Source organism: Triticum aestivum, chromosome 7B (genome assembly GCF_018294505.1).
Source record: "Triticum aestivum cultivar Chinese Spring chromosome 7B, IWGSC CS RefSeq v2.1, whole genome shotgun sequence".
NCBI lineage: Eukaryota > Viridiplantae > Streptophyta > Magnoliopsida > Poales > Poaceae > Triticum > Triticum aestivum.
In genome coordinates, this window is record NC_057813.1 from 564,131,128 (window position 1) to 564,154,868 (window position 23,741).

The 23,741-nt window shown below is 52.3% G+C and overlaps 1 protein-coding gene and 1 pseudogene across 15 annotated transcripts in view; both read left to right on the plus strand.

Moving 5' to 3' along the window:
* Window positions 1–19,815, plus strand: part of LOC123160370 (E3 ubiquitin-protein ligase UPL6) — a 32,583-nt gene extending 12,768 nt beyond the window's left edge. For 5 of the 15 annotated variants that reach the window (XM_044578179.1, XM_044578182.1, XM_044578180.1 and 2 more), the window contains 5 exons: window positions 4,273–4,362; window positions 4,455–4,532; window positions 19,047–19,120; window positions 19,347–19,433; window positions 19,529–19,815. In XM_044578179.1, coding sequence (XP_044434114.1) covers window positions 4,273–4,362; window positions 4,455–4,532; window positions 19,047–19,120; window positions 19,347–19,433; window positions 19,529–19,595 — 396 coding nt within the window. In that variant the 3' untranslated portion in view covers window positions 19,596–19,815. Of the gene's footprint in view, window positions 1–4,272; window positions 4,363–4,454; window positions 4,533–10,233; window positions 10,288–18,528; window positions 18,860–19,046; window positions 19,275–19,346; window positions 19,434–19,528 lie in introns of those variants that run through there. The other 10 variants (XR_006480143.1, XR_006480144.1, XR_006480141.1 and 7 more) reach the window with 10 other exon arrangements.
* Window positions 19,816–21,836: 2,021 nt separating this feature from the next.
* Window positions 21,837–23,428, plus strand: LOC123158174 (4-hydroxyphenylacetaldehyde oxime monooxygenase-like; annotated as a pseudogene).
* The last annotated feature ends 313 nt before the right edge of the window (window positions 23,429–23,741 follow it).

Here is a 23,741-nt window from a genome sequence, read left to right on the forward strand (position 1 = left end):
CACCAGCAGGGCATTTCCTCCACTCCCCCGTCGGTAGACGGCAGCCTCATGCGGGCTCTGCTCGAAACCCATCTTCTTCAGCGTGGAGTCCAGCTTGGCGTTCCACGCCCTGGGTGCCTGCCGCAGGCCATAGAGAGCCTTGCGCAGGCGGAGCACCTTGCCCTCCTGGCCGGGAATCGTAAACCCCGGTGGCTGATGCACGTAGACTTCCTCCTTCAAGTCGCCGTTGAGGAATGCCGACTTAACGTCCATGTGGTGGACACGCCAGCCCTCCTGGGCAGCCAGCGCAAGGAGAAGTCGCACGGACTCCATCCGTGCCACGGGAGCGAAAGCGTCGTCGAAGTCGACTCCTTCCTGCTGCAAGAAGCCTCGGGCCACCAAACGAGCCTTGTGCTTGATGATGGCGCCGGCTCCATCCCTCTTCAGCTTGAACACCCACTTAAGGGTGATTGCGCGGTGACCTCGAGGGAGATCAGCAAGCTCCCAGGTGCGGTTTTGCTCGACCGCATCCATCTCCAACTTCATCGCGGCGCGCCATGCCGCGTCTCTCTCGGCCTCTGCAAAGGACCGTGGTTCGCCGTCTTCACACACGAGCTGTAGCTGCGCCTCCAGGTCACGTGGCACCAGTCCTGGCACCGGCTGGTCGCCGAGCACATTATCCATCGTACGGTACCGCAGCGGTTCGCCTCCATACCATGCGTCGACCCGCTCCTCGTCGTGAGTGAGCGGGGAAGCGAACTTCATCGGGTTGTGCTCTGCGTGAGCTGGTGCTGATGAAGACGAGCCCGGAGTGGCGACCGCCGGGGCTGGAGTATGCGGCGTCGCCGGTTGTGGTGTCGTCGGTGTAGCAGGCGCCGGAGTCGATGTAGTTTTGGGGGCCGGGGTAGACGTGCCCGGTGAAGAGGAGCTGCTTGCTCCCCCAGCTTCCTTGAAGTGAGCGTACTCGACAATGAAGTCGTCATACGTCGGCGTCGAGCCGTCGTCCACCGCCTTGTCCCATTGCCACCCTCGCCCTTCGTTGAACACGACGTCTCGCGCTGTGCGCACACGTTGTGTCTTTGGGTCGAGGATGCGGTAGGCCTTTGAGCCCTCCGCGTAGCCGATGAAGACTCCCGGAGTGCTCCTGTCGTCGAGCTTGCCGATGTGGCCGAGCTCCTTGGCGAACGCAAGGCAGCCAAAGACCCGCAAATGAGAGACCGCCGGCTTCCGCCCATGCCAGGCCTCGTACGGAGTTCTGCCGTCGAGTGCCTTAGTAGGAGAGCGGTTGAGGATGTAGACGGCCGTTAGCACCGCCTCTCCCCAGAAGACAGCCGGCATCCCTCTCTGCTTGAGGAGAGCCCGAGCCATCCCCACAACCGTCTGGTTGCGCCGCTCGACGACGCCGTTTTGCTGCGGGCTGTACGGCGCGGAGTAGTGGCGCTGGATGCCCTCATCGGCGCAGTACGACGCGAATTCAGCCGCCGTGAACTCGCCGCCGTTGTCAGTGCGCAACACGCGCAATTTGCGGCCGCTCTCCGCCTCCACACCAACCTGCGCGCGCCTGATGGCGTCCGCCGCTTCTCCCTTACTGCCGAGGATCATCACCCACATGTAGCGGGAGAGATCGTCGACGAGCAGCAGGAAGTAGCGTCGACCTCCTGGTGTGGCTGGCGTCACCGGGCCGCACAGGTCTCCGTGCACGAGCTCCAGCTTCTCCTTAGCCCGAAAACTCGCCTGTTGGGGAAAGGGGAGTCGTCTCTGCTTTGTCAGTACGCAGATGTCGCAGAACTGCTCCACATGGTCGAGGCATGGCAGGCCTCGCACCATCTCCTTGGCACTTAGACGCTTCAGGGCCTCAAAGTGAAGGTGCCCAAAGCGCTCATGCCACTGCCACGCCTCGTCGTCTCGACGGACAGCGAGACAGACCGGTTGTGCCACCTGCACATCAAGGACGTAGAGTCGATTTTCACCTCTGGGCACCTTGGCGAGAAGGCGACGCTGGCGATCCCAGATGCGTAGGACCCCATGCTCAATCAGCACGCGTGAGCCGTTCTCATCCAGCTGTCCCAAGCTGATGATGGAATTCCTTAGCGCGGGGATGTAGTAGACACCGGTGAGCAGCCGGTGCTCTCCCATCTTGGTGGTGAAGATGACGGAGCCGACGCCCTTTATCTCCACAGCGGAGGCATCCCCGAACTTGACGGAGCCTCGCGCATCGGAGTCGAGCTCGGCGAAGAATTCCCTTCGACCGGTCATGTGGTGGGTGGCGCCGGTGTCGAGGCACCACCCCGTAGCCTTGTCCTTCCCGGAGCCATCGCCGAGAAGAGCGTGTGCTTTTGGCTCATCGAGGTGGATGAAAGCCTTTGCGACTGGAGTCGCCGAGGGTAGCTCAATGCTTGCATGCGCCATGAACAGAGCCGTCTCCTCCTCCTTCGCCTGTGCGACGTGAGCCTGGCCTTGTCGTGGTTGCCGACACTCATTGGCCCAATGGCCAAACCGGCCACAGTTGTGGCAACTGTTGTCTTGTGCCGGCCTGGGCTTGCCAGCGGCGCCGTCCTTGGCGCCTCCGCGGGCGTCACCTTCGGCACGTCCTTGTGCCCTGCCCGGGGGGCCTCTTCGCGCCTTACGCTGCTTGCCACGCTTGCGGCCGCCCGTCGAGGAGGAAGGCTCCCCCTTCTTCTTGTCACCAAGGCTGGGATCCCACTGCTCCCGAGTTAGGAGCAGCTTCCCGCCGGTGGTGACGGGCCCCGAGGGGGGCTGTGGCTCGTCGGTGTCGACGACCTTGAGTCGACCTATCGCCTCCTCGATCGTCATCGTGGAGAGGTCCAGCAACGACTCGATCGAGCGAGCCATCTGCTTGTACTTCTCGGGAATGCACCGAAAAAGCTTCTCGACAGCTCTCTCCTCGGTGTAGGTGGCATCGCCAAACTTCACCATCTTCTGCAGCAGAGTGTTGAGACGGAGAGCAAAGTCATCAACGTCCTCACCTGGCTTGAAGCCCAGGTTCTCCCACTCCTTACGAAGTGCCTGCAGGGTGGACTTGCGAGCACGGTCGCTGCCGATGCGTGCTGCGGCGATGGCGTCCCAAGCCTCCTTGGCAGTCCGCTTGTTGGAAAGCGAGAACTGCATCTCGGGCGGGACTGCGGCGATGAGGGCGTCCAGCGCCCGTCGATCCTCTAGGTGGTCGACGTTGCTGTCCTGGACTGCCTCCCACATGCGCCGCACCTGGAGCCTGACCTTCATGATCCCGGCCCACTCGACGTAGTTGGTTTTAGTGAGGGTAGGCCACCCAACACTGGAACCAACATCCCTGACCACAGTCCGGACCTCGTAGAGGCCGCGGTCCTGGTCGTTGCAGCCGCCGTCGCGGTGCGCGCCTCCACCTGGAGCGCGGGCGTGCTCGGCTGCCCACTGCGCCGTCCGCTCCTGCGCCACTTTGGCGCGATCTGCGTCGGCGCCGTCGTCCGCAGGCGCGGAGCTGCTGGAGCTGCCGGGGCTGCCGCGGAGTGCCTTGGCATCCGCCGTAGCCTCACGGGCTGCTTCTGCTGCTGCTGCTGCTTCTACCTCCGCCCTGGCTGCTTCTACCTCCGCTCTGGCTGCTGCCAGCTCCGCTGCAGCCAGCCTCGACACTCTTGCCGCCGCAGCAGCCGCTGCTACAGCCGCTCGCTCACGCTCCTCTGCCACGGCGCGCTCGGCCTCTTGCCGGCGCCGCATGCTCGAGGTAGCCGTGTGCTGAGAGCGACCTGCAGACATGGCTCGCTGCAGGGGGGCTGTTGCGTGAAGAGGAGGCTGATGAAGACGAGCTGCTGCTCGACAGTCCGGAGGGAGGAAGGTAACCAGAGGCAGACGGAGCAGCTGCTGCTACCGACTTGGGCTGCTCACAGGAAATGCTCAGGGTGCAGGTTAACTGGCTCTGATACCACTTGTTAGACCTTTCAGCCTGAGCATTGATAGTTGTGGATGACACTAGGAGAGTTGGGACAATTTTCGTTGGTTTATTTCTCACACAATGCCATGCCAACCTGAGGGGTTGGGGATACATATTTATAGGCTGCTAGCCAGCCAAGGCATATGCTAAGATGCTGCTAAGATGCCAGTCTAAGATGCTAGTCTAAGATGCTAACTGACAGTCCTTGATGGTCAAGAACAGAACTCTATCCTAACAGCCAGTCCTTGATGGTCCAGGACTTTATCCTCCTAACTGCCACAAGGACCATGTGCTGCAGCCCCACAAGGACCCTAGTACACAGACTTATCCATCACTGATAAACAATGTCTTTTTATGGTAAACAGGCCTGTATTCAAACTGCACAGTTTTTGAGAGGTCTTCAACAATTGATACCTAAAAAATGGATCGATATGTTCAATGAACATGAATTTCAGGTATGTACTGGTTTATACAAGCTACTTCTTAGCAACACATTCGATATATTTCTAATTTTCTGATGTCCACTTGCCTTTTCTTTCTCATGTAGCTTCTCATATCTGGCCCTCCGTGCTTGAATTTAGAAGACTTGCTCTTGAACACGAAATATGGTGGGGAATATCACGAGGTATGAAGAAGCTTCATGACACTATTCGTGTTTACTCGTATTTAATACCAACCATCAATAGTCCATTTCGTTATTTGACATCTAAAAAATACTGTGTAAACACGAGTAGTGGATGAAGCCAAATACTGAGGGCAGGCCAGCGTCCGTGCCGGCGCCCGGTGCTTCGACCTGCCTGCTCCTGCAGGCAGGCGGAATTGTATACTGGGGGCGGAGCAGCTCTGATGCCGGTCAGTGTCGTGGCGGCGTGGTGGCCACAGCTGGCTACTATGATCTCAAAACCTATTTTTTAACCCAGCTTTAATTCCCATAATCCAAAGAACAACTTAATTAAAGCTGGCTACTATGATCTCAAAACCTATTTTTTTTTGAGAAAACGCAAAGGACCTTTGCATTTCATTTCATGGAAAAGGTAGAACAATCCTCCTAGGAGGTGAGCAGTACATAGAAAAGCACAAAATCAGTGGACATCCCAGGTTGTGGGCAGAACAACCCGAAGCCCCTGGGCTCCTGCTTTAGCCCAACACCGGGCCTCGTCCTTGATCCTATCCACTAGTGATTCGATGGATGGCATGGCATTCTCACGCGTTCCTGTGCTTCCATAGCATCCAGGGCACAAGAAGCGCGATGGATTTGAGGGCCTTTCGATGCGCCGGCGGCGCGAGCTCTTTTGCGCGCAGCCACCACTCCATGACCGTGTGCTCCTGATCGGGGATTTGGACCGGAATATGCAACCAATCAAGGACAATGTGCCAGGTCTGACGTGCAAAGGGGCAGGTCAGCAGCAGGTGCTGGATAGTTTCCAAGGCCTGGTCGCAAAGGAGGCATCGAGGGTGATCATGGATTTTGAGTCGCTCGACTAGTCGCGACTAGTCGACTAGTCGACGAGTCGCAGTTCCAGGGCCGACTCAGCCTCTCGACTCGACTCCTGGGATGAGTCGAGCGACTCGTGCGACTAGTCTTGACTAGTCGCGGTTTTTGGGTCGAACGACTCGAGGCAGCGCTGGATCAGGAGCACTCTCCCGCCGTCGTGCTGCTGCTGCTGCTGCTGCTGCTTCTGCGCCCCCGCTGCAGCGCTGGCCGCCGCTGTTGCTGCTGCTGAAGCTGCAGCGGCAAGAGGAGCGGGCTGGGAGGAGCGGTGGCAAGAGAGCTGCTGCGGGGGAGTTGAGATATCCATCGCTGGGAGGAGAAGTGGTGGACTGGTGGCAAGGGAGTGGCAGCAGAATGTGTGGCGGCTGTGGTGAGGGAGGAGGGAGTGTGGATGGTGGATTAGGTCACGGGAGGAGTATATAGCTACTAGATGGGCTTTTGGGCCACAGGGAAGTGCACAACTAGTGGCCCATCTCTCAGTTGGCCCTGGTTACTGCTGCTGGTGGTGTGCTCCTCCCCTCCTCCCCTGGTTGTTGCTGCTGCTGTGCACTTGTGCTCCTCCCCTGACTGCCTGCTGCTTAACTCACGTCGACTCGTCGCCATGTCGACTCGTCGACCGTGAGTCTAGACTAGTCACGACTAGTCTAGAGTCGCCCCCTCCGAGCGACCCGTCGACTCATCGACTCGAAAACATTGAGGGTGATGCTGCAAGCCACGTCGTGCAAGCCTTTCTGCAGTCCAGCAGCGATCCTGGGCGGCAAGCCAATGGAAATTTTTTACCCGTGGTGGCGCCCAGCTCTTGTGACGCCCCCAATTTAATCGTACACTAAACATGCACGCAAATATGTACGATCAAGATCAGGGACTCACGGGAAGATATCACAGCACAACTCTAAAACATAAATAAGTCATACAAGCATCATAATACAAGCCAGGGGCCTCGAGGGCTCGAATACAAGTGCTCGATCATAGACGAGTCAGCGGAAGCAACAATATCTGAGTACAGACATAAGTTAAACAAGTTTGCCTTAAGAAGGCTAGCACAAACTGGGATACAGATCGAAAGAGGCGCAGGCCTCCTGCCTGGGATCCTCCTAAACTACTCCAGGTCGTCGTCAGCGGGCTGCACGTAGTAGTAGGCACCTCCAGTGTAGTAGGGTCGTCGTCGACGGTGGCGTCTGGCTCCTGGACTCCAGCATCTGGTTGCGACAACCAGAAAGAAAGGAAAGGGGAAAAAGGGGGAGAAAGCAACCGTGAGTACTCATCCAAAGTACTCGCAAGCAAGGAACTACACTACATATGCATGGGTATATGTGTAAGGAGGCCATATCAGTGGACTGAACTGCAGAATGCCAGAATAAGAGGGGGATAGCTAGTCCTGTCGAAGACTACGCTTCTGGCAGCCTCCGTCTTGCAGCATGTAGAAGAGAGTAGATTGAAGTCCTCCAAGTAGCATCTCAAGTAGCATCTCCAGTAGCATCTCCAGTAGCATCTCCAGTGCATCGCATAGCATAATCCTACCCGGCGATCCTCTCCTCGTCGCCCTGCGGAAAAGCGATCACCGGGTTGTCTGTGGAACTTGGAAGGGTGTGTTTTATTAAGTATCCGGTTCTAGTTGTCATAAGGTCAAGGTACAACTCCAAGTCGTCCTGTTACCGAAGATCACGGCTATTCGAATAGATTAACTTCCCTGCAGGGGTGCACCACATAGCCCAACACGCTCGATCCCATTTGGCCGGACACACTTTCCTGGGTCATGCCCGGCCTCGGAAGATCAACACGTCGCAGCCCCACCTAGGCACAACAGAGAGGCCAGCACGCCGGTCTAAACCTAAGCGCACAGGGGTCTGGGCCCATCGCCCATAGCACACCTGCACGTTGCGTACGGCGGCCGAAAGCAGACCTAGCCTAGTGGCGTTCCAGTCCAATTCGGCGCGCGCCGCTCCGTCGCTGACGTCTGAAGTGCTTCGGCTGATACCACGACGTCGGGATACCCATAACTACTCCCACGTAGATGGTTAGTGCGTATAGGCTCGTAGCCGACTCAGATCAAATACCAAGATCTCGTTAAGCGTGTTAAGTATCCGCGAACGCCGAACAGGGCCAGGCCCACCTGTCTCCTAGGTGGTCTCAACCTGCCCTGTCGCTCCGCCACAAAGTAACAGTCGAGGGCCGTCGGGAACCCAGGCCCACCTCTACCGGGATGGAGCCACCTGTCCTTTCAGCCCCCTCGTCAGAATCACTTGCGGGTACTCAATGAGCTGACCCGACTTTAGTCACCATCTGTATAGTATGTATGTATGTATAGTATATACCCGTGATCACCTCCCGAGTGATCACGGCCCAATAGTATAGCAAGGCAGACTGACAAGAATGTAGGGCCAATGATGATAAACTAGCATCCTATACTAAGCATTTAGGATTGCGGGTAAGGTATCAATGACTGTAGCAGCAATGACAGGCTATGCAGCAGAATAGGATTAACGGAAAGCAGTAACATGCTACGCTACTCTAATGCAAGCAGTATAGAGAAGAGTAGGTGATATCTGGTGATCAAGGGGGGGGGGCTTGCCTGGTTGCTCTGGCAAGAGAAAGGGGTTGTCAACTCCGTAGTCGAACTGGTCAGCAGCAGCGTCGGTCTCGTAGTCTACCGGAGAGAAGAGGGGGAAGAAATAATGAATACAGAGCAAACAAAGCATCACAAAATATAACAAGGCAATACGCGGTGTTCGGTGTGCCCTAACGCGGTAGTAGGTGATACCGGTGAAGGGGGGAAAACATCCGGGAAAGTATTCCCGGTGTTTCGTGTTTTCGGGCAGAGGAGCCGGAGGGGGAAAGTTGCGAGTTCGATAGGTTAGGGGTGTGTGGCGGACGAACGGGTTGCGTATCCGGATTCGTCTCGTCGTTCTGAGCAACTTTCATGTTGAAAATATTTTAATCCGAGTTACGGATTAAAAGATATGATTTTTAAAAGATTTTAACAATTTTGGAATTTAATTATTTATTTAATTAATTCGAAAAAATGTATTTATGACGTCAGCATGATGTCATGCTGACGTCAGCAGTCAACAGGGGTTGACTGAGTCAACCCTGACATGTGGGTCCCGTTCGTCAGTGACTGTTAACTAATTACCCTAGTTTAGTTTAATTAACAGTAGTTAATTAGGTTAATTAGCCATTAGGTTAATTAATCAGGATTAATTAAATTAATTATTTACTTAATTAATTAATTAATTAATGTTTTAATTATATTAGTTATTATTCATTTATTTATTTAATATATTTATTTATTTATTTATTTTATTTTATTTTATTTTTTTTAAAAAAACGTTATGGGGCGGGGCCCCCTAGTCAGTGGCCCGGGGGGGGGGGGCTAGCGGGCACAGGGCGGTGCGGGTTCGGGCGCAACCCGCACCCGTTCGTTCGGGCGCACGCCCAGGAGGGTGGGCGGAGCCGGCAGGGCGAGGGGAGCAGGGGAGGCCGGTGGCCACTGGCGAGGCGCCGGCCACGGCAGGGCGAGGGGAGCAGGGGCGCGGCCAGGGGCAGCGGTGACGGACGCCGGTGGAGCCGTGAGTAGAGGCGCGCGGGGAGGCGGGCGCAGCACGGCATCAGCAGCGCCAGCAACGGGCGGAGGCGGGGCACGATGCAGAGGAGCGAGGCACGCGCGAGTGGCGCGTCCATGCGGGGCTGTCGGCGAAGGCGGGGCGCGGTCCGGGCGCATCGAGGCGCGGGTGTGCACAGCCGGGCGCAGCGACAGGCACGGGGGCGCGTCGAGGAGCTCGTCGGGGCGGTCGGGCGCGACGCGGTGACAGGGGAAGGAGATGAGGGGGGGCCTCGGCCGAGCGAGGAGGCCCGAGGGGAGGGACGCGGGCGCGGTGAGCCGGCGCGAGCCGGAGCGCGGCAAGCGCGGCACCGGAGCGAGCTCCGACCACGGCGACCGAGCGCGGGGGGGGGGGAGAGGGGATCGATCCCAGGGGGATCGGGGGAGCGAAGGGGGGGGAAGAGCTCACGGTGGGGGGGGCGTAGGGTCTCAGGAAAGCGGCTCGGGGGCGGTCGGGGGCGACCGGCGAGGAGGAGGGCGGTGAGGCGCTCGACGGCGACGGGGCGGTGGCGTGCGGCGTGGTGGTCGTCGGGGGCGGCTCCGAGGCGACGAGGGGAGTGGCGGGCGCCCTGTGCGGCCGGTCGGGGAGGAGGGGAGGAGGTGAGGACGGGGCGATGGGTCGCCGGCGTCGGGGGGGGGGGGGCGACGGGATCGGGCGGATCCCGATCCAGTCGGCGCGGGAGGGAGGAGAAGGGGATCGGGGGAGGAATCGGGTGGAGTGGGGGGGCGGCTAGGGTTTCGGTGGGTGAGGAGATAAGGAGTAGTGGGGGAGTGGCCGGCTGGGCCTGGTGGGTTGGCCCAGTGGGGGGTTGTGGCCTGCTGGGCCGAAGCCCAGTGGGGGGGGGGTTGCCTTCTCTCTTTTTTTTAGCTTTGTTTTCTGTTTTCTTTTCTTTATCTATTTTCTTTTAATTTCTGTTTTATAAAATATAAATACAACTCCTAATTTAATGTTATAATTTATTCTACTGCCCCAAAAGTTTGACACCTAATTAAAACAGTTTGCATTATTATTATTTTTAAAAAGGCATTTAATTAATTGTCATAGTTGCTATTTTAATTAGTTTAGAGCCTTTAAACATTTTATAAAATTTGTGGTTTCTCCACCAGTATTACCCATGATTTATTTGACACATTTTGGACATTTTAGTTTTAATGTTTGAAAACTTTTGTTGTTCGCCTAAATCTCAAATTTGAATTTGAATCGTTTTCGAACTAACGCGAGATTAGTGACAGTAACGGAGGTGACGTGGTGTCATTAGCAGAGGTTACTGTAGCTTGATTATCCGGGCGTCACAATTCTCCTCCACTACAAGAAATCTCGTCCCGAGATTTAGGAGCACGAGTAAGGGGGGAGGGATCTAGTTACGAAATGCTAACGGATCTTCTCAGTCTTGGTTGCTCTTCTCGAAGAGGTCGACCCATTATATTGATGTCTTCTTTTCTCTGCTTCAGGTCATCATGATGAAGTCATCATCCTTTCTTCGGAAATTTCATCGTACTAACGAAAGATTAAGGGGGTATGCCGAAGAATGGATCTCTGCAGGGTAGATTATTTGGTAGACAACAACGAGGAAGGTGGCGGAAAGTAACTCTCGAATTGAAATTTAAGACAATATCGAGAGCAAAGCAAGAAGGTGCAAAATAGAAGTTTCAAGCGCATAGGCAATCGTTCATTGCCTGAAGCGAAGTGTGAAAGGGGTTCAGAGCAATGGGAATAAGTATTGCGTCTGATACCAGATTGATGATCTCATCGTAAGGTGGCTCGTGAATTACACACGAGGCCACGCGTGAGGAATAACTTTGGGAACAGGGGGTGTACAGGAGAGTCAGGTTTCGATCCTGTGGAACTGTGGGTTATGGGCCCACCAGGTGGGTTAAAAATAGGAGCGGTGACATCTCGCACGGTCACAATAGCAAGGCATGTCAGAGGGTAGCCTATCAGTTATGTCGGCACAATGTCGGTACCAGGGGCGAGGGACGAAGAGAACCATTTTCCTGCTCGTTGAACGAGGCGGACCAATAGGCAAAGTTCTCGTCCATCGGTGGTGACCGGAATGCTATCGACAATTTCAACAGGGTCTTACTGACAGAGTTGTACACCGAGGTGTTTACATAAGCAGGAGAATAATACTGCTTAGATTATATAGACCTCAAGAAAGGTTAAACCAACCAATGGAAAGGAAAATAAGATTATCAGAGTAAACAGAACAATGAAAAGGAAAATGTGTTTAAACACATATATCAGGGGGTATATCCTTCCCAAGGGCAAGCAACGCATGATATTCATGACGGGATATAGCGTAGAAAACCCTTTAGGAAAGGGGAAGAGAAATTTTCATGACATTACCCATTCAACGGTGTTTGGATAATTGGGCAAGAAACATTTAACATTGGGTTTCAAATGTTCTTGTTGAAAATTGGAGTACCATAGACATGCTTCGAGATAGCATTGACATGGTCTTCATGTGAAGATCAGACTCTGGAAACACGAAGGATCCATCAGGAATAACTTGTAGAATAAGTCTTACAATTTCCTCATGGGTGAATGGATAACCTTGCTGAAAAGGAATCTATAATGATAGGTCCTCCAGCCGAGGGGGGGGGGTGCTAGGCATGACATCATCTTACCGGGTCATCAAAGGATCAATATCATAACTCTTGGAAAGTTGTCCTAACCATCATATCTGACGGAGATTCAGGTATGATTGGTGTCAGGATACCTCAGGCTCAGGATGCCTGAGAAGAAAGGTGCAACACCAATTGACGGGATGACACTGTAAGATTCTCGGGAAATGAACTATGAAGTGACTTCCGTTAACAAGATTTCATCATTAACCCAAGGAGAGGACAAGGAGGTGTCTGGTGAACTCAACGGCAATTCACCGAGATTCCCAAAAGATGGATTTCCACCATTAAGTGAACAAGGAGATAACATTTGTCAGATCAAATGATATAAGGAAGTATGCTCGAGGAAAACATACACAATTAAACATTGGTTGAAAGGTGCGCCCGAAATATGGGTTGGGTTGCACGACTAATGCCAGAATGGTGATTCAATTAGCGAAGGACTTAGAATGAACTATCGCCCATTCACTTCAAAGCAATAGGGTTGCTAGAAGTTTTGAATTCACACGTCATAGCTCCATTGTCGGTATTCCGGTTGAAAACAATACGGGGACCAAGGAATGAACGAAGATGGCAAGAAGTATTATGATATCAAGAATTATTAAGAGGTGGTGAAATTCTCACCACATTCTTGACAAAAAGAGATGGTAATACTTCCGAGGTAAGGAAGATCAACTGCTGGGTAGCAGTGATCTCAAGGTTTACATAAAACACGAACAAGTTGTGTTGAACGAAAGGCAATAAAGTGGTCGATGAGAACAGGAATCATCGAGGGGCAAGGATGGTATTACCCATCATGAATTCAATTGAATTCCTGGAAGAGCTCATAAGGTTGATGATGATCACGACACAATTGTCGAGAGATTTCATGCAGATGTAGTCAATCAGCGACGACATCAAGTCAAAGGAATGATGAAGCAAGAGGTTATTGGAACCACAGTTACGACACAAACTCAAACTCAAGCTTGTTGTTGTAGGTGAAAGGGTATGACAAGGAAAATCGACGTAAGGTTAGTTCATCGTCGAAAATTGGTGCTCCGAGAATAAGGACCAGGTAGCACCGTTAGAATCGTCACGACAATGATATAGCCAAACAGGCTAGGAATGGCGTGATTGGGTACAAACTCGTACTTATAGAAGCTTACTGAAGAGTTGTTGAACCGTAGAGCGGTCTCGGTTCAGTTATCGGTGTCTTTGAGTGTTTAGTAACACAGAGCCCGCGGAAAATTGGAATCAGTGGGAAGGTAGCACTTGATGAAGAACTCATAAAAAGTTATGCAGTTCCATGATAATCTCGAGATACCAGGGGGTAATACTCGACGATAGATCAAAATAGAGGTTGGACTGGGGTATTGATCCATAGGAGACAATTGTTTTTACTTGTCCGAGAAGTGAGATCAAAGAAGAACAATCATGGTCGGAACCACGGTTGCAAGGGATCAATTCCCAGATACCATATGTTAGTTATCAAGGAAATAGTTATTGTTACAAGAAGCTTCCATGATAGGATATACATCGTGTCCATGGGCATGAACACAAAGTTCAAGGTCGACTCCCACTTCTCCAATGCATACCCTTTCATTCACTTCTCGCTTTCGATGAAGTTATAGCGTTGAAATTTTATCTGGCAAAATACCAGAAGAGTACGACTCGTGAAAACTTTCGAGTTCACACATATTAAGGAAGGCATAGGTTCAACCCATCGGGGCATCTTAGAATCCTATACCAGAATCTTTTAGAAGTAATTAACTCAAGCTTGAAGGCAGAGCATGGTTGAGAAAGCAGACGATACAATTTACCAAAGGCATTATGTATCCGAGAAAAGGCTCACAAGTTTATTGAATATGAAGGGCATTGTCAGATAAAATCCAACAAAGGATCTGGTGGTCCACAAGGGATCTGACGTGAGCATCGGTACTCAACTAGAGGAAGCAGATTATAGAAACAACTGACTAACTCAATTGTCAAATGCAAAGGAATTATGATTTCCAAATCAAGGGATCAGAAGCAATGCTCTGATTAGGGGTGGATAAGTTGAATAGCCGTAGGGTACAATCAAAGACAATTGGATTGGTCGAGAACCAATTCCAGTTAAAGGAATGGAAGCTCAGCCGGAAAGGTAATTTATAAGGATCAATGATGATTGCGTGTATTCGCAACATATTGAGTCAACAGACTCAAAATGATAATGACAAGAAATGTCAATAAGATTTCTATACTTATGGGATTAATCATAATGAAAGCAAACAAGAAATTCCAGAGCAATAGGTTGCTGAGGATTTTCGGAATATCGGGTGGTATTTCGAAGACTTTTGTGTAACTCATGAACAACTGGGGGATGGGCGGATACTCGATAAATGCGAGAATTAACCGTAGGGGTATTCAAGTGACAAGAACAGCAAGGCAGTAAGCTCAAGGGATTATCGAAACCACGACGAGTTTTTCAGGGTATCTTGTAATAACAAGACCACTGGGGATGAATGTAAGAATAACAAATGCAAGTAGTTATCCATAAGGGTTTGCGGTGGAAGGTGAATTGCAAACGCGATGAACACAAGTTCTCGGGTTAACAGCGGAGAGTATCTTCAGGGTCTTCTGGTGCAGCAGACGATCAGCAGTAATAAGGGGCTCCCCGGGTGAAAATGATAACGAGATCCTAATGTTAGATTTAGTAAAAATTCATTTAACCCGAATAGAAGAGATGTCAGAGTCCCAGAGTATAGGTCGAGGAATAAAAGATCCTAATACCACCCAATGGCGACGTGTGCCCGTAAGACACACAGCCATGTTAGTAAAAGTTTTGTAAAGTCTAGACTCAACTTCGGCCAAGGAGTTGGAAAGGGGGATTCCTACAGGCAGTCGGCTCTGATACCAACTTGTGACGCCCCCGATTCAATCGTACACTAATCATGCACGCAAATGTGTACGATCAAGATCAGGGACTCACGGGAAGATATCACAACACAACTCTAAAACATAAATAAGTCATACAAGCATCATAATACAAGCCAGGGGCCTCGAGGGCTCGAATACAAGTGCTCGATCATAGACGAGTCAGCGGAAGCAACAATATCTGAGTACAGACATAAGTTAAACAAGTTTGCCTTAAGAAGGCTAGCACAAACTGGGATACAGATCGAAAGAGGCGCAGGCCTCCTGCCTGGGATCCTCCTAAACTACTCCAGGTCGTCGTCAGCGGGCTGCACGTAGTAGTAGGCACCTCCAGTGTAGTAGGATCGTCGTCGACGGTGGCGTCTGGCTCCAGGGCTCCAGCATCTGGTTGCGACAACCAGGTAGAAGGGAAAGGGGAAAAAGAGGGGAGAAAAGCAACCGTGAGTACTCATCCAAAGTACTCGCAAGCAAGGAGCTACACTACATATGCATGGGTATATGTGTAAGGAGGCCATATCAGTGGACTGAACTGCAGAATGCCAGAATAAGAGGGGGATAGCTAATCCTGTCGAAGACTACGCTTCTGGCAGCCTCCGTCTTGCAGCATGTAGAAGAGAGTAGATTGAAGTCCTCCAAGTAGCATCTCTAAGTAGCATCTCCAAGTAGCATCTCCAGTAGCATCTCTAGTGGCATCGCATAGCATAATCCTACCCGACAATCCTCTCCTCGTCGCCCTGCGGAAAAGCGATCACCGGGTTGTCTGTGGAACTTGGAAGGGTGTGTTTTATTAAGTATCCGGTTCTAGTTGTCATAAGGTCAAGGTACAACTCCAAGTCGTCCTGTTACCGAAGATCACGGCTATTCGAATAGATTAACTTCCCTGCAGGGGTGCACCACATAACCCAACACGCTTGATCCCATTTGGCCGGACACACTTTCCTGGGTCATGCCCGGCCGCGGAAGATCAACACGTCGCAGCCCCACCTAGGCACAACAGAGAGGCCAGCACGCCGGTCTAAACCTAAGCGCACAGGGGTCTGGGCCCATCGCCCATAGCACACCTGCACGTTGCGTAGGGCGGCCGAAAGCAGACCTAGCCTAGTGGCGTTCCAGTCCAATTCGGCGCGCGCCGCTCCGTCGCTGACGTCTGAAGTGCTTCGGCTGATACCACGACGTCGGGATACCCATAACTACTCCCACGTAGATGGTTAGTGCGTATAGGCTCGTAGCCGACTCAGATCAAATACCAAGATCTCGTTAAGCGTGTTAAGTATCCGCGAACGCCGAACAGGGCCAGGCCCACCTGTCTCCTAGGTGGTCTCAACCTGCCCTGTCGCTCCGCCACAAAGTAACAATCGAGGGCCGTCGGGAACCCAGGCCCACCTCTACCGGGATGGAGCCACCTGTCCTTTCAGCCCCCTCGTCAGAATCACTTGCGGGTACTCAATGAGCTGACCCGACTTTAGTCACCATCTGTATAGTATGTATGTATGTATAGTATATACCCGTGATCACCTCCCAAGTGATCACGGCCCGATAGTATAGCAAGGCAGACTGACAAGAATGTAGGGCCAATGATGATAAACTAGCATCCTATACTAAGCATTTAGGATTGCGGGTAAGGTATCAATGACTGTAGCAGCAATGACAGGCTATGCAGCAGAATAGGATTAACGGAAAGCAGTAACATGCTACGCTACTCTAATGCAAGCAGTATAGAGAAGAGTAGGCGATATCTGGTGATCAAGGGGGGGGCTTGCCTGGTTGCTCTGGCAAGAGAGAGGGGTCGTCAACTCCGTAGTCGAACTGGTCAGCAGCAGCGTCGGTCTCGTAGTCTACCGGAGAGAAGAGGGGGAAGAAATAATGAATACAGAGCAAACAAAGCATCACAAAATATAACAAGGCAATACGCGGTGTTCGGTGTGCCCTAACGCGGTAGTAGGTGATACCGGTGAAGGGGGGAAAACATCCGGGAAAGTATTCCCGGTGTTTCGTGTTTTCGGGCAGAGGAGCCGGAGGGGGAAAGTTGCGAGTTCGATAGGTTAGGGGTGTGTGGCGGACGAACGGGTTGCGTATCCGGATTCGTCTCGTCGTTCTGAGCAACTTTCATGTTGAAAATATTTTAATCCGAGTTACGGATTAAAAGATATGATTTTTAAAAGATTTTAACAATTTTGGAATTTAATTATTTATTTAATTAATTCGAAAAATGTATTTATGACGTCAGCATGATGTCATGCTGACGTCAGCAGTCAACAGGGGTTGACTGAGTCAACCCTGACATGTGGGTCCCGTTCGTCAGTGACTGTTAACTAATTACCCTAGTTTAGTTTAATTAACAGTAGTTAATTAGGTTAATTAGCCATTAGGTTAATTAATCAGGATTAATTAAATTAATTATTTACTTAATTAATTAATTAATTAATGTTTTAATTATTTTAGTTATTATTCATTTATTTATTTAATATATTTATTTATTTATTTATTTTATTTTATTTTATTTTATTTTAAAAAAAACGTTATGGGGCGGGGCCCCCTAGTCAGTGGCCCGGGGGGGGGGGCTAGCGGGCACAGGGCGGTGCGGGTTCGGGCGCAACCCGCACCCGTTCGTTCGGGCGCACGCCCAGGAGGGTGGGCGGAGCCGGCAGGGCGAGGGGAGCAGGGGAGGCCGGTGGCCACGGCGAGGCGCCGGCCACGGCAGGGCGAGGGGAGCAGGGGCGCGGCCAGGGGCAGCGGTGACGGACGCCGGTGGAGCCGCGAGCAGTGGCGCGCGGGGAGGCGGGCGCAGCACGGCATCAGCAGCGCCAGCAACGGGCGGAGGCGGGGCACGATGCAGAGGAGCGAGGCACGCGCGAGTGGCGCGTCCATGCGGGGCTGTCGGCGAAGGCGGGGCGCGGTCCGGGCGCATCGAGGCGCGGGTGTGCACAGCCGGGCGCGGCGACAGGCACGGGGGCGCGTCGAGGAGCTCGTCGGGGCGGTCGGGCGCGACACGGTGACAGGGGAAGGAGAGGAGGGGGGGCCTCGGCGGAGCGAGGTGGCCCGAGGGGAGGGACGCGGGCGCGGTGAGCCGGCGAGCGCGGCAAGCGCGGCACCGGAGCGAGCTCCGGCCACGGCGACCGAGCGCGGGGGGGGGGGGGAGAGGGGATCGATCCCAGGGGGATCGGGGGGAGCGAAGGGGGGGAAGAGCTCACGGTGGGGGGGCGTAGGGTCTCAGGAAAGCGGCTCGGGGGCGGTCGGGGGCGACCGTCGAGGAGGAGGGCGGTGAGGCGCTCGACGGCGACGGGGCGGTGGCGTGCGGCGTGGTGGTCGTCGGGGGCGGCTCCGAGGCGACGAGGGGAGTGGCGGGCGCCCTGTGCGGCCGGTCGGGGAGGAGGGGAGGAGGTGAGGACGGGGCGATGGGTCGCCGGCGTCGGGGGGGGGGGGCGACGGGATCGGGCGGATCCCGATCCAGTCGGCGCGGGAGGGAGGAGAAGGGGATCGGGGGAGGAATCGGGTGGAGTGGGGGGGCGGCTAGGGTTTCGGTGGGTGAGGAGATAAGGAGTAGTGGGGGAGTGGCCGGCTGGGCCTGGTGGGTTGGCCCAGTGGGGGGTTGTGGCCTGCTGGGCCGAAGCCCAGTGGGGGGGGGTTGCCTTCTCTTTTTTTTCAGCTTTGTTTTCTGTTTTCTTTTCTTTATCTATTTTCTTTTAATTTCTGTTTTATAAAATATAAATACAACTCCTAATTTAATGTTATAATTTATTCTACTGCCCCAAAAGTTTGACACCTAATTAAAACAGTTTGCATTATTATTATTTTTAAAAAGGCATTTAATTAATTGTCATAGTTGCTATTTTAATTAGTTTAGAGCCTTTAAACATTTTATAAAATTTGTGGTTTCTCCACCAGTATTACCCATGATTTATTTGACACATTTTGGACATTTTAGTTTTAATGTTTGAAAACTTTTGTTGTTCGCCTAAATCTCAAATTTGAATTTGAGTCGTTTTCGAACTAACGCGAGATTAGTGACAGTAACGGAGGTGACGTGGTGTCATTAGCAGAGGTTACTGTAGCTTGATTATCCGGGCGTCACAGCTCTTCCATACCAGCTTCCAAGAATGGCACCGTGTGGATCCCTGAAAACTGGCCGCATAACACGAGCGCGCCGAGTAGATGCCATTGGTGGTCCACCTCCAGAGCAGGCGATCCGGCTCGTTCGTCAGGATGGTGTGGCACACAGCCTGCCACAGCAGCATGTATTGGCCGATCTCGTGCAGACCCAGGACCCCTTGTATATCATGTGCCCAAGAGTTACCTGCCAGCCCTTCTGCCACCGTCCTGGCCTTGCGTCGATGTAACCCAGGTTTAATTCTCGTAATCCAAAGAACCACTTACTTAAAGCTGGCTACTATGAAAAATTGATGTAGGAATCAACATTGAGAGGAAGAAAAAATCTTTTAACTTTCTGTTACTATTTTCCGAGTAAATTAGACATTACCCTGACCTGTTTCTTCATGTTCTTGTATCTTGTTGATGTTGGTTTTTTACAGGATCATGAGGTTATTGTTATGTTTTGGAATGTCTTAAGGAGGTTCAGCCAGAATGAACAAAAGCAGTTTCTCTTGTATGTTAATTTTTTTTCTTCACGGAATTATTTTTGTTCCTTATTTGTTTATTTATGTTAGACATTGTGATAATAGATTGACTCAATAACCACTTAAAATCAATGGTCCTATTGAAGGTTTTGAAACTCTTGACCCGAATTTCAGAATAACGAGGTGGGCTTGTCTTATAATGTTACCCTCTTTTGTGTTTGGCTGAGAATTATGCTCACAGCTCTTCTCTTGCAGTTATGTTATTCCTGGCACAGACGATACAGGCCGTCTGCCTAGAGCACATACATGCTTTAATGAGTTGATGCTTCCTCCATATCAGATGTAAGTAAATAACATAAGTACACGAGCATGTGCTATCATTTTGTTTATGTTTCAGTTGGACAGGGTATAACATTTGGTTGGTTCTTATCTTACAGAAAAGAACAGATGCGAGACAGGTTGTCAGTGGCTATATCTGCGAATGCTGGTTTTGATCTCATGTGATTCATCATTGGTGTAGAGTGTAACTAGTTGCTAGATAAGACTTGGATGGTAGGCGTTTTGGGTGGAAGGTTATGGTAACAACTCTTATAACGTTGTAATTTGTTGAGCGTGTATATTTGAGGAATTCGGATATGGAAATGTGTATATCCTGACCGCACAAATTTACCTATTGCACTCTAGCTTATCATAAACTCTCCAGCCAATTCACTGTCGACTTCTATACTACTGTAGTCTCGGAATAATTGAAATATTGACTGCTGGATATGCCGCCCGGAGGTCTTCCCGGTGTTGCCGTGTCCGACGGCAGCTGGGTTGTCGTGTGCACCGCGTTCGTCCCACCTGTTCACCGGCTTTGTGATGCGGATCATCCAGTGAGCATCACTATGAACTACTTCCTCTGTTCCCAAATATTTGTTTTTCTAGGCATTTTAAATGGACTCAACATATGGATGTATGTAGACATATTTTAGAGTGTAGATTCATTCATTTTGCTCCGTATGTAGTTACTTATTAAAATCTCTAGAAAGACAAGTATTTAGGAACGGTTAACAGTCATGTCCAACTGGACGTATGACAAGGGCGCATGCATGCGCCATATAAAAATCCCTCATTTTTGAAGTCCCGGTCCATGCATTCATGCGAGAGATGACAACTACCTCGACCCAAAACCATACGTAAAGTCAAGGTGGGAGGGTGTAGAGCATGGAGGAGTGAGGGAAGAAACCAAGTCGAGAGCATTATTATTTCTCCTATACAAAACGAGGCCTAAACGAAAATGGCAACTTAGCTCATCCGCAAGCAATCCACCAGACAGAAGAAATCCATGCCGGCCACATGCTCTCTCGCAGCTGCCTCGATTGCATAAATGGTTAGCTGTTCTACCAAGGTACGGGCGAGCAAGTAATCGGTCACATTCTGTAAACGATGGATATCTCAAGTTTCCTGGCCCCGCCTCCGGCAGCTCCTCCTCCTCCTTCCTTCTGGCAACCAACCGCAGCCCCGAGGAAAGGCGGCTCAAGCTGCCGCCGGGCCCGAAGCAGGTGCAGGTGCTCGGCAACCTGCACCAGCTGGGCCCTCTGCCACACCGCAGCCTGTGCGACTTGGCCCCGTCGTGCTGCTCCACCTCAGCGGCGACGGCGGTGGTGGTCTCGTCCGCGGCGGCAGCTTGCGACGTGGTGCGGCCCCACGACGCTGACTGTTGGAAGATGGTGCAGTCCCACAACGTTTGCTCCTGCGCCGGTACGAAGCTTGGGAGGTAGTCCAGGATCGGATGCAAATTGTCATTTGCATCGGCGGCATTTGGAAGATGGTGGATCGTGTGCGGGGTTTGTGGTTCGTGGATGGCAGGTGTGGTTTTCTCCTCCAGTGTCTTAATCACGTGGGGGTGCCAGATCTCGAGTTCGATTGCGTGTCTGGGGTGTTGCCTCGGTCTGATTCGTTCAACGGTAATGGTTTCGTCTTTGGCGAGCCACATTGGAGGTCCGCAAAGTTGCATATCAGCGATGGAGCCGCATCGAGCTCGGGTGTGAAGGTGATCCTTTATTTTCTTTCTTTGATGGCTGCTGTGGTGGTGTCAGAGGCAGGTGACGGGCGTTGGTGTCTAAATTCAGAGGATTATTCAGTCTTGATTATAATTTTACTTCTTGGTTGTCATTTCTTTGTGCAAAAGCTAGCGTTCCATTGTCTTTTCGGTGTTTGTGCATGACTTATCTATGATCCTTGTGATATACTCCTTTTGTTCCAAACTATAAGTTTTTCAAGATATTCCAATAAATGACTACATACGGAGTAAAATGAGTGAATATACACTATAAAATATGTCTATATACATCCGTATGTTATAGTCCATTTAAAATATGTAAAAAAGACTTATATTTAGGAGTGGAGGGAGTACTAATAATAATAATTGTCTAAACGTAATCAAAATAGAATAAAAAATCTTCTATTTGTAGATTGTCTTAGATTTACTTAGATACGAAGCTATCTATCTAACACTAAAATATGTCTGGATATATTCCACATCTGGTAAACGATTTAAACTATTAAAATGTACTTTTGGAATAGTTTGGATGGTTTACCACATATATGTATTTTAAATGTACTTATCCTAATACTAAATGAGACACGTATTATATACCATAAAAAAGAAAACCTCCAGAGTGCCAGCAACGGAGCCACCCACTTTATAAACCCCCCACCATCCGCGATCGAGCAGCAACACCTCGTCGGTGAGAGCGTAAACCTCCCTCGGGACGATGTCACTATGGCAGTTCCTCCTCCTAGCCTGCCTCCTCCTCCCCGTCGTCTCCTTCCTGCTGCCAACCAAGCGCTGCCCCGGGGAAAGGCGGCCCAAGCTGCCGCCGGGCCCAAAACGGGTGCCAGTGCTCGGCAACCAGCACCATCTGGGCGCTCTGCCGCACCGACGGCGGCGGTGGCCTCGTCCGCGGCGGCAGCGCGCGATGTGGTACGGTCCGACGACGCTGACTGCTGCAGCCGGCCCGCGTCGCCGGGCCCCGAGCGGCTCTCCTACGGACGCAAGAGCATCGCCTTCTCACCCCTACGGTGCCTACTGGCGCGACATGCGCAACCTTTTCGCCACAGAGCTCCCAGGCGCGCGCGGCGTCAGAGCCGCCTAAGCTGCGCGGCGGGCGCAAGTGAACAGGCTCATGGCCACCCTGGGCGGCGCGGCGGGGCCGGTGTCGTTGGACGAGCATGTGTTCTGTGTCGCCGACGCCATCATCGGCACGGTGGCGTACGGGGGCGTGTGCGGCGCGGTGTTTGAGGGCAAGTACGAGCGGCTCTAGCATGTCCTAGAGGAGGCCATGGATATGGCGGCCAGCTTCTCTGCCGAAGACTTCTTCCCCACCGCCGCAGGCCGGCTCATCGACCGGCTCGCCGGCATCGTCGCGCGACGAGAGAGGATCTTTAAAGATCGTGATGCCTTCTTCGAGGCAGTGCTGGAGCAGCACTTGGATCCCGCGCGCCCCAAGCCGGTGAGCGGCGGCGGCGACTTGGTGGACGCCCTCGTCCGAATCTGCGACGAGCACGGCTTCACGAGGGACCACGTCAAGGCTGTCCTCCTGGACGCGTTCCTCGGCGGCGTCGACACGAGCTACACGATGATCCTGTGGGCGATGTCGGAGCTGATCCGGAAGCCGCGGGTGCTGAAGAAAGCACAGGAGGAGATATGGGTCGTGGTCGCCGGCAGCGGCAACAGCGAGCAGCGGGTGCGGCCAGACGACCTGCCGATGCTGACATACCTGAAAATGGTGGTCAAAGAGACCCTGCGGCTGCACCCGCCAGTGACGCTGCTTGTTCCGCGGCAGACACTGCGACGGGTGCAGATCGGTGGCTACGACGTGCCGGTGGGGACGCGGGTGCTAGTGAACGCGTGGGCCATCGGGAGGGACCCCGTGAGCTGGGGGCGGGACGCGGAAGAGTTCGAGCCCGAGAGGTTCTTATCCGGCGGGAGGCACGGCGAGGTGGACTTCCGCGGTGCTCACCTAGAGCTGATGCCATTCGGCGCCGGCCGGCGGATCTGCCCCGGACTGGCCATGGGGGTGGCGAACGTGGAGTTCACGTTGGCCAACATGCTGTACGGCTTCGAGTGGGAGCTGCCAGAGGGTACGGTGGCAGAGAAGGTGAGCATGGAGGAGGCCGGCCAGCTGACCTTCCACCGCAAGACGCCGCTGGTCCTCGTGCCCACCCACCCCGTAGGTACCGCCCGAGAGAACCACGTTGTGACCAGCGCGTTCTTGCAGAGTCCCTGTTACCCATGTCATGTAACTTCTTCAACTCAGTGGTCAGTGCTAGTTTGGTACTCCACTTGGTGAGATCTTTGTGAAGAATAAATTTCAGAGAATAATACGGGGTGTTCAATGGAAGTGAGCAACTTGTGGTTCATTATCATTATTCGGTCATTTTAGCTCATTATTCTGCCATTTGTTTTCAGTATGTTGGTATGCAAAACTTAGTGATTTTCACTGTTGCAATTATGCTCATGCAATATCCATTTTGCTTTTGCTCATCTTTCTCTCTCTATTACTAGCACATATGCCCGTGTGTTGTAACGGGAGAAAAATTAGTATGCATTTAAAATTAGTGAGAATTATATGTGCAAGCAATACCCTGTGTGCACGTGAAAAA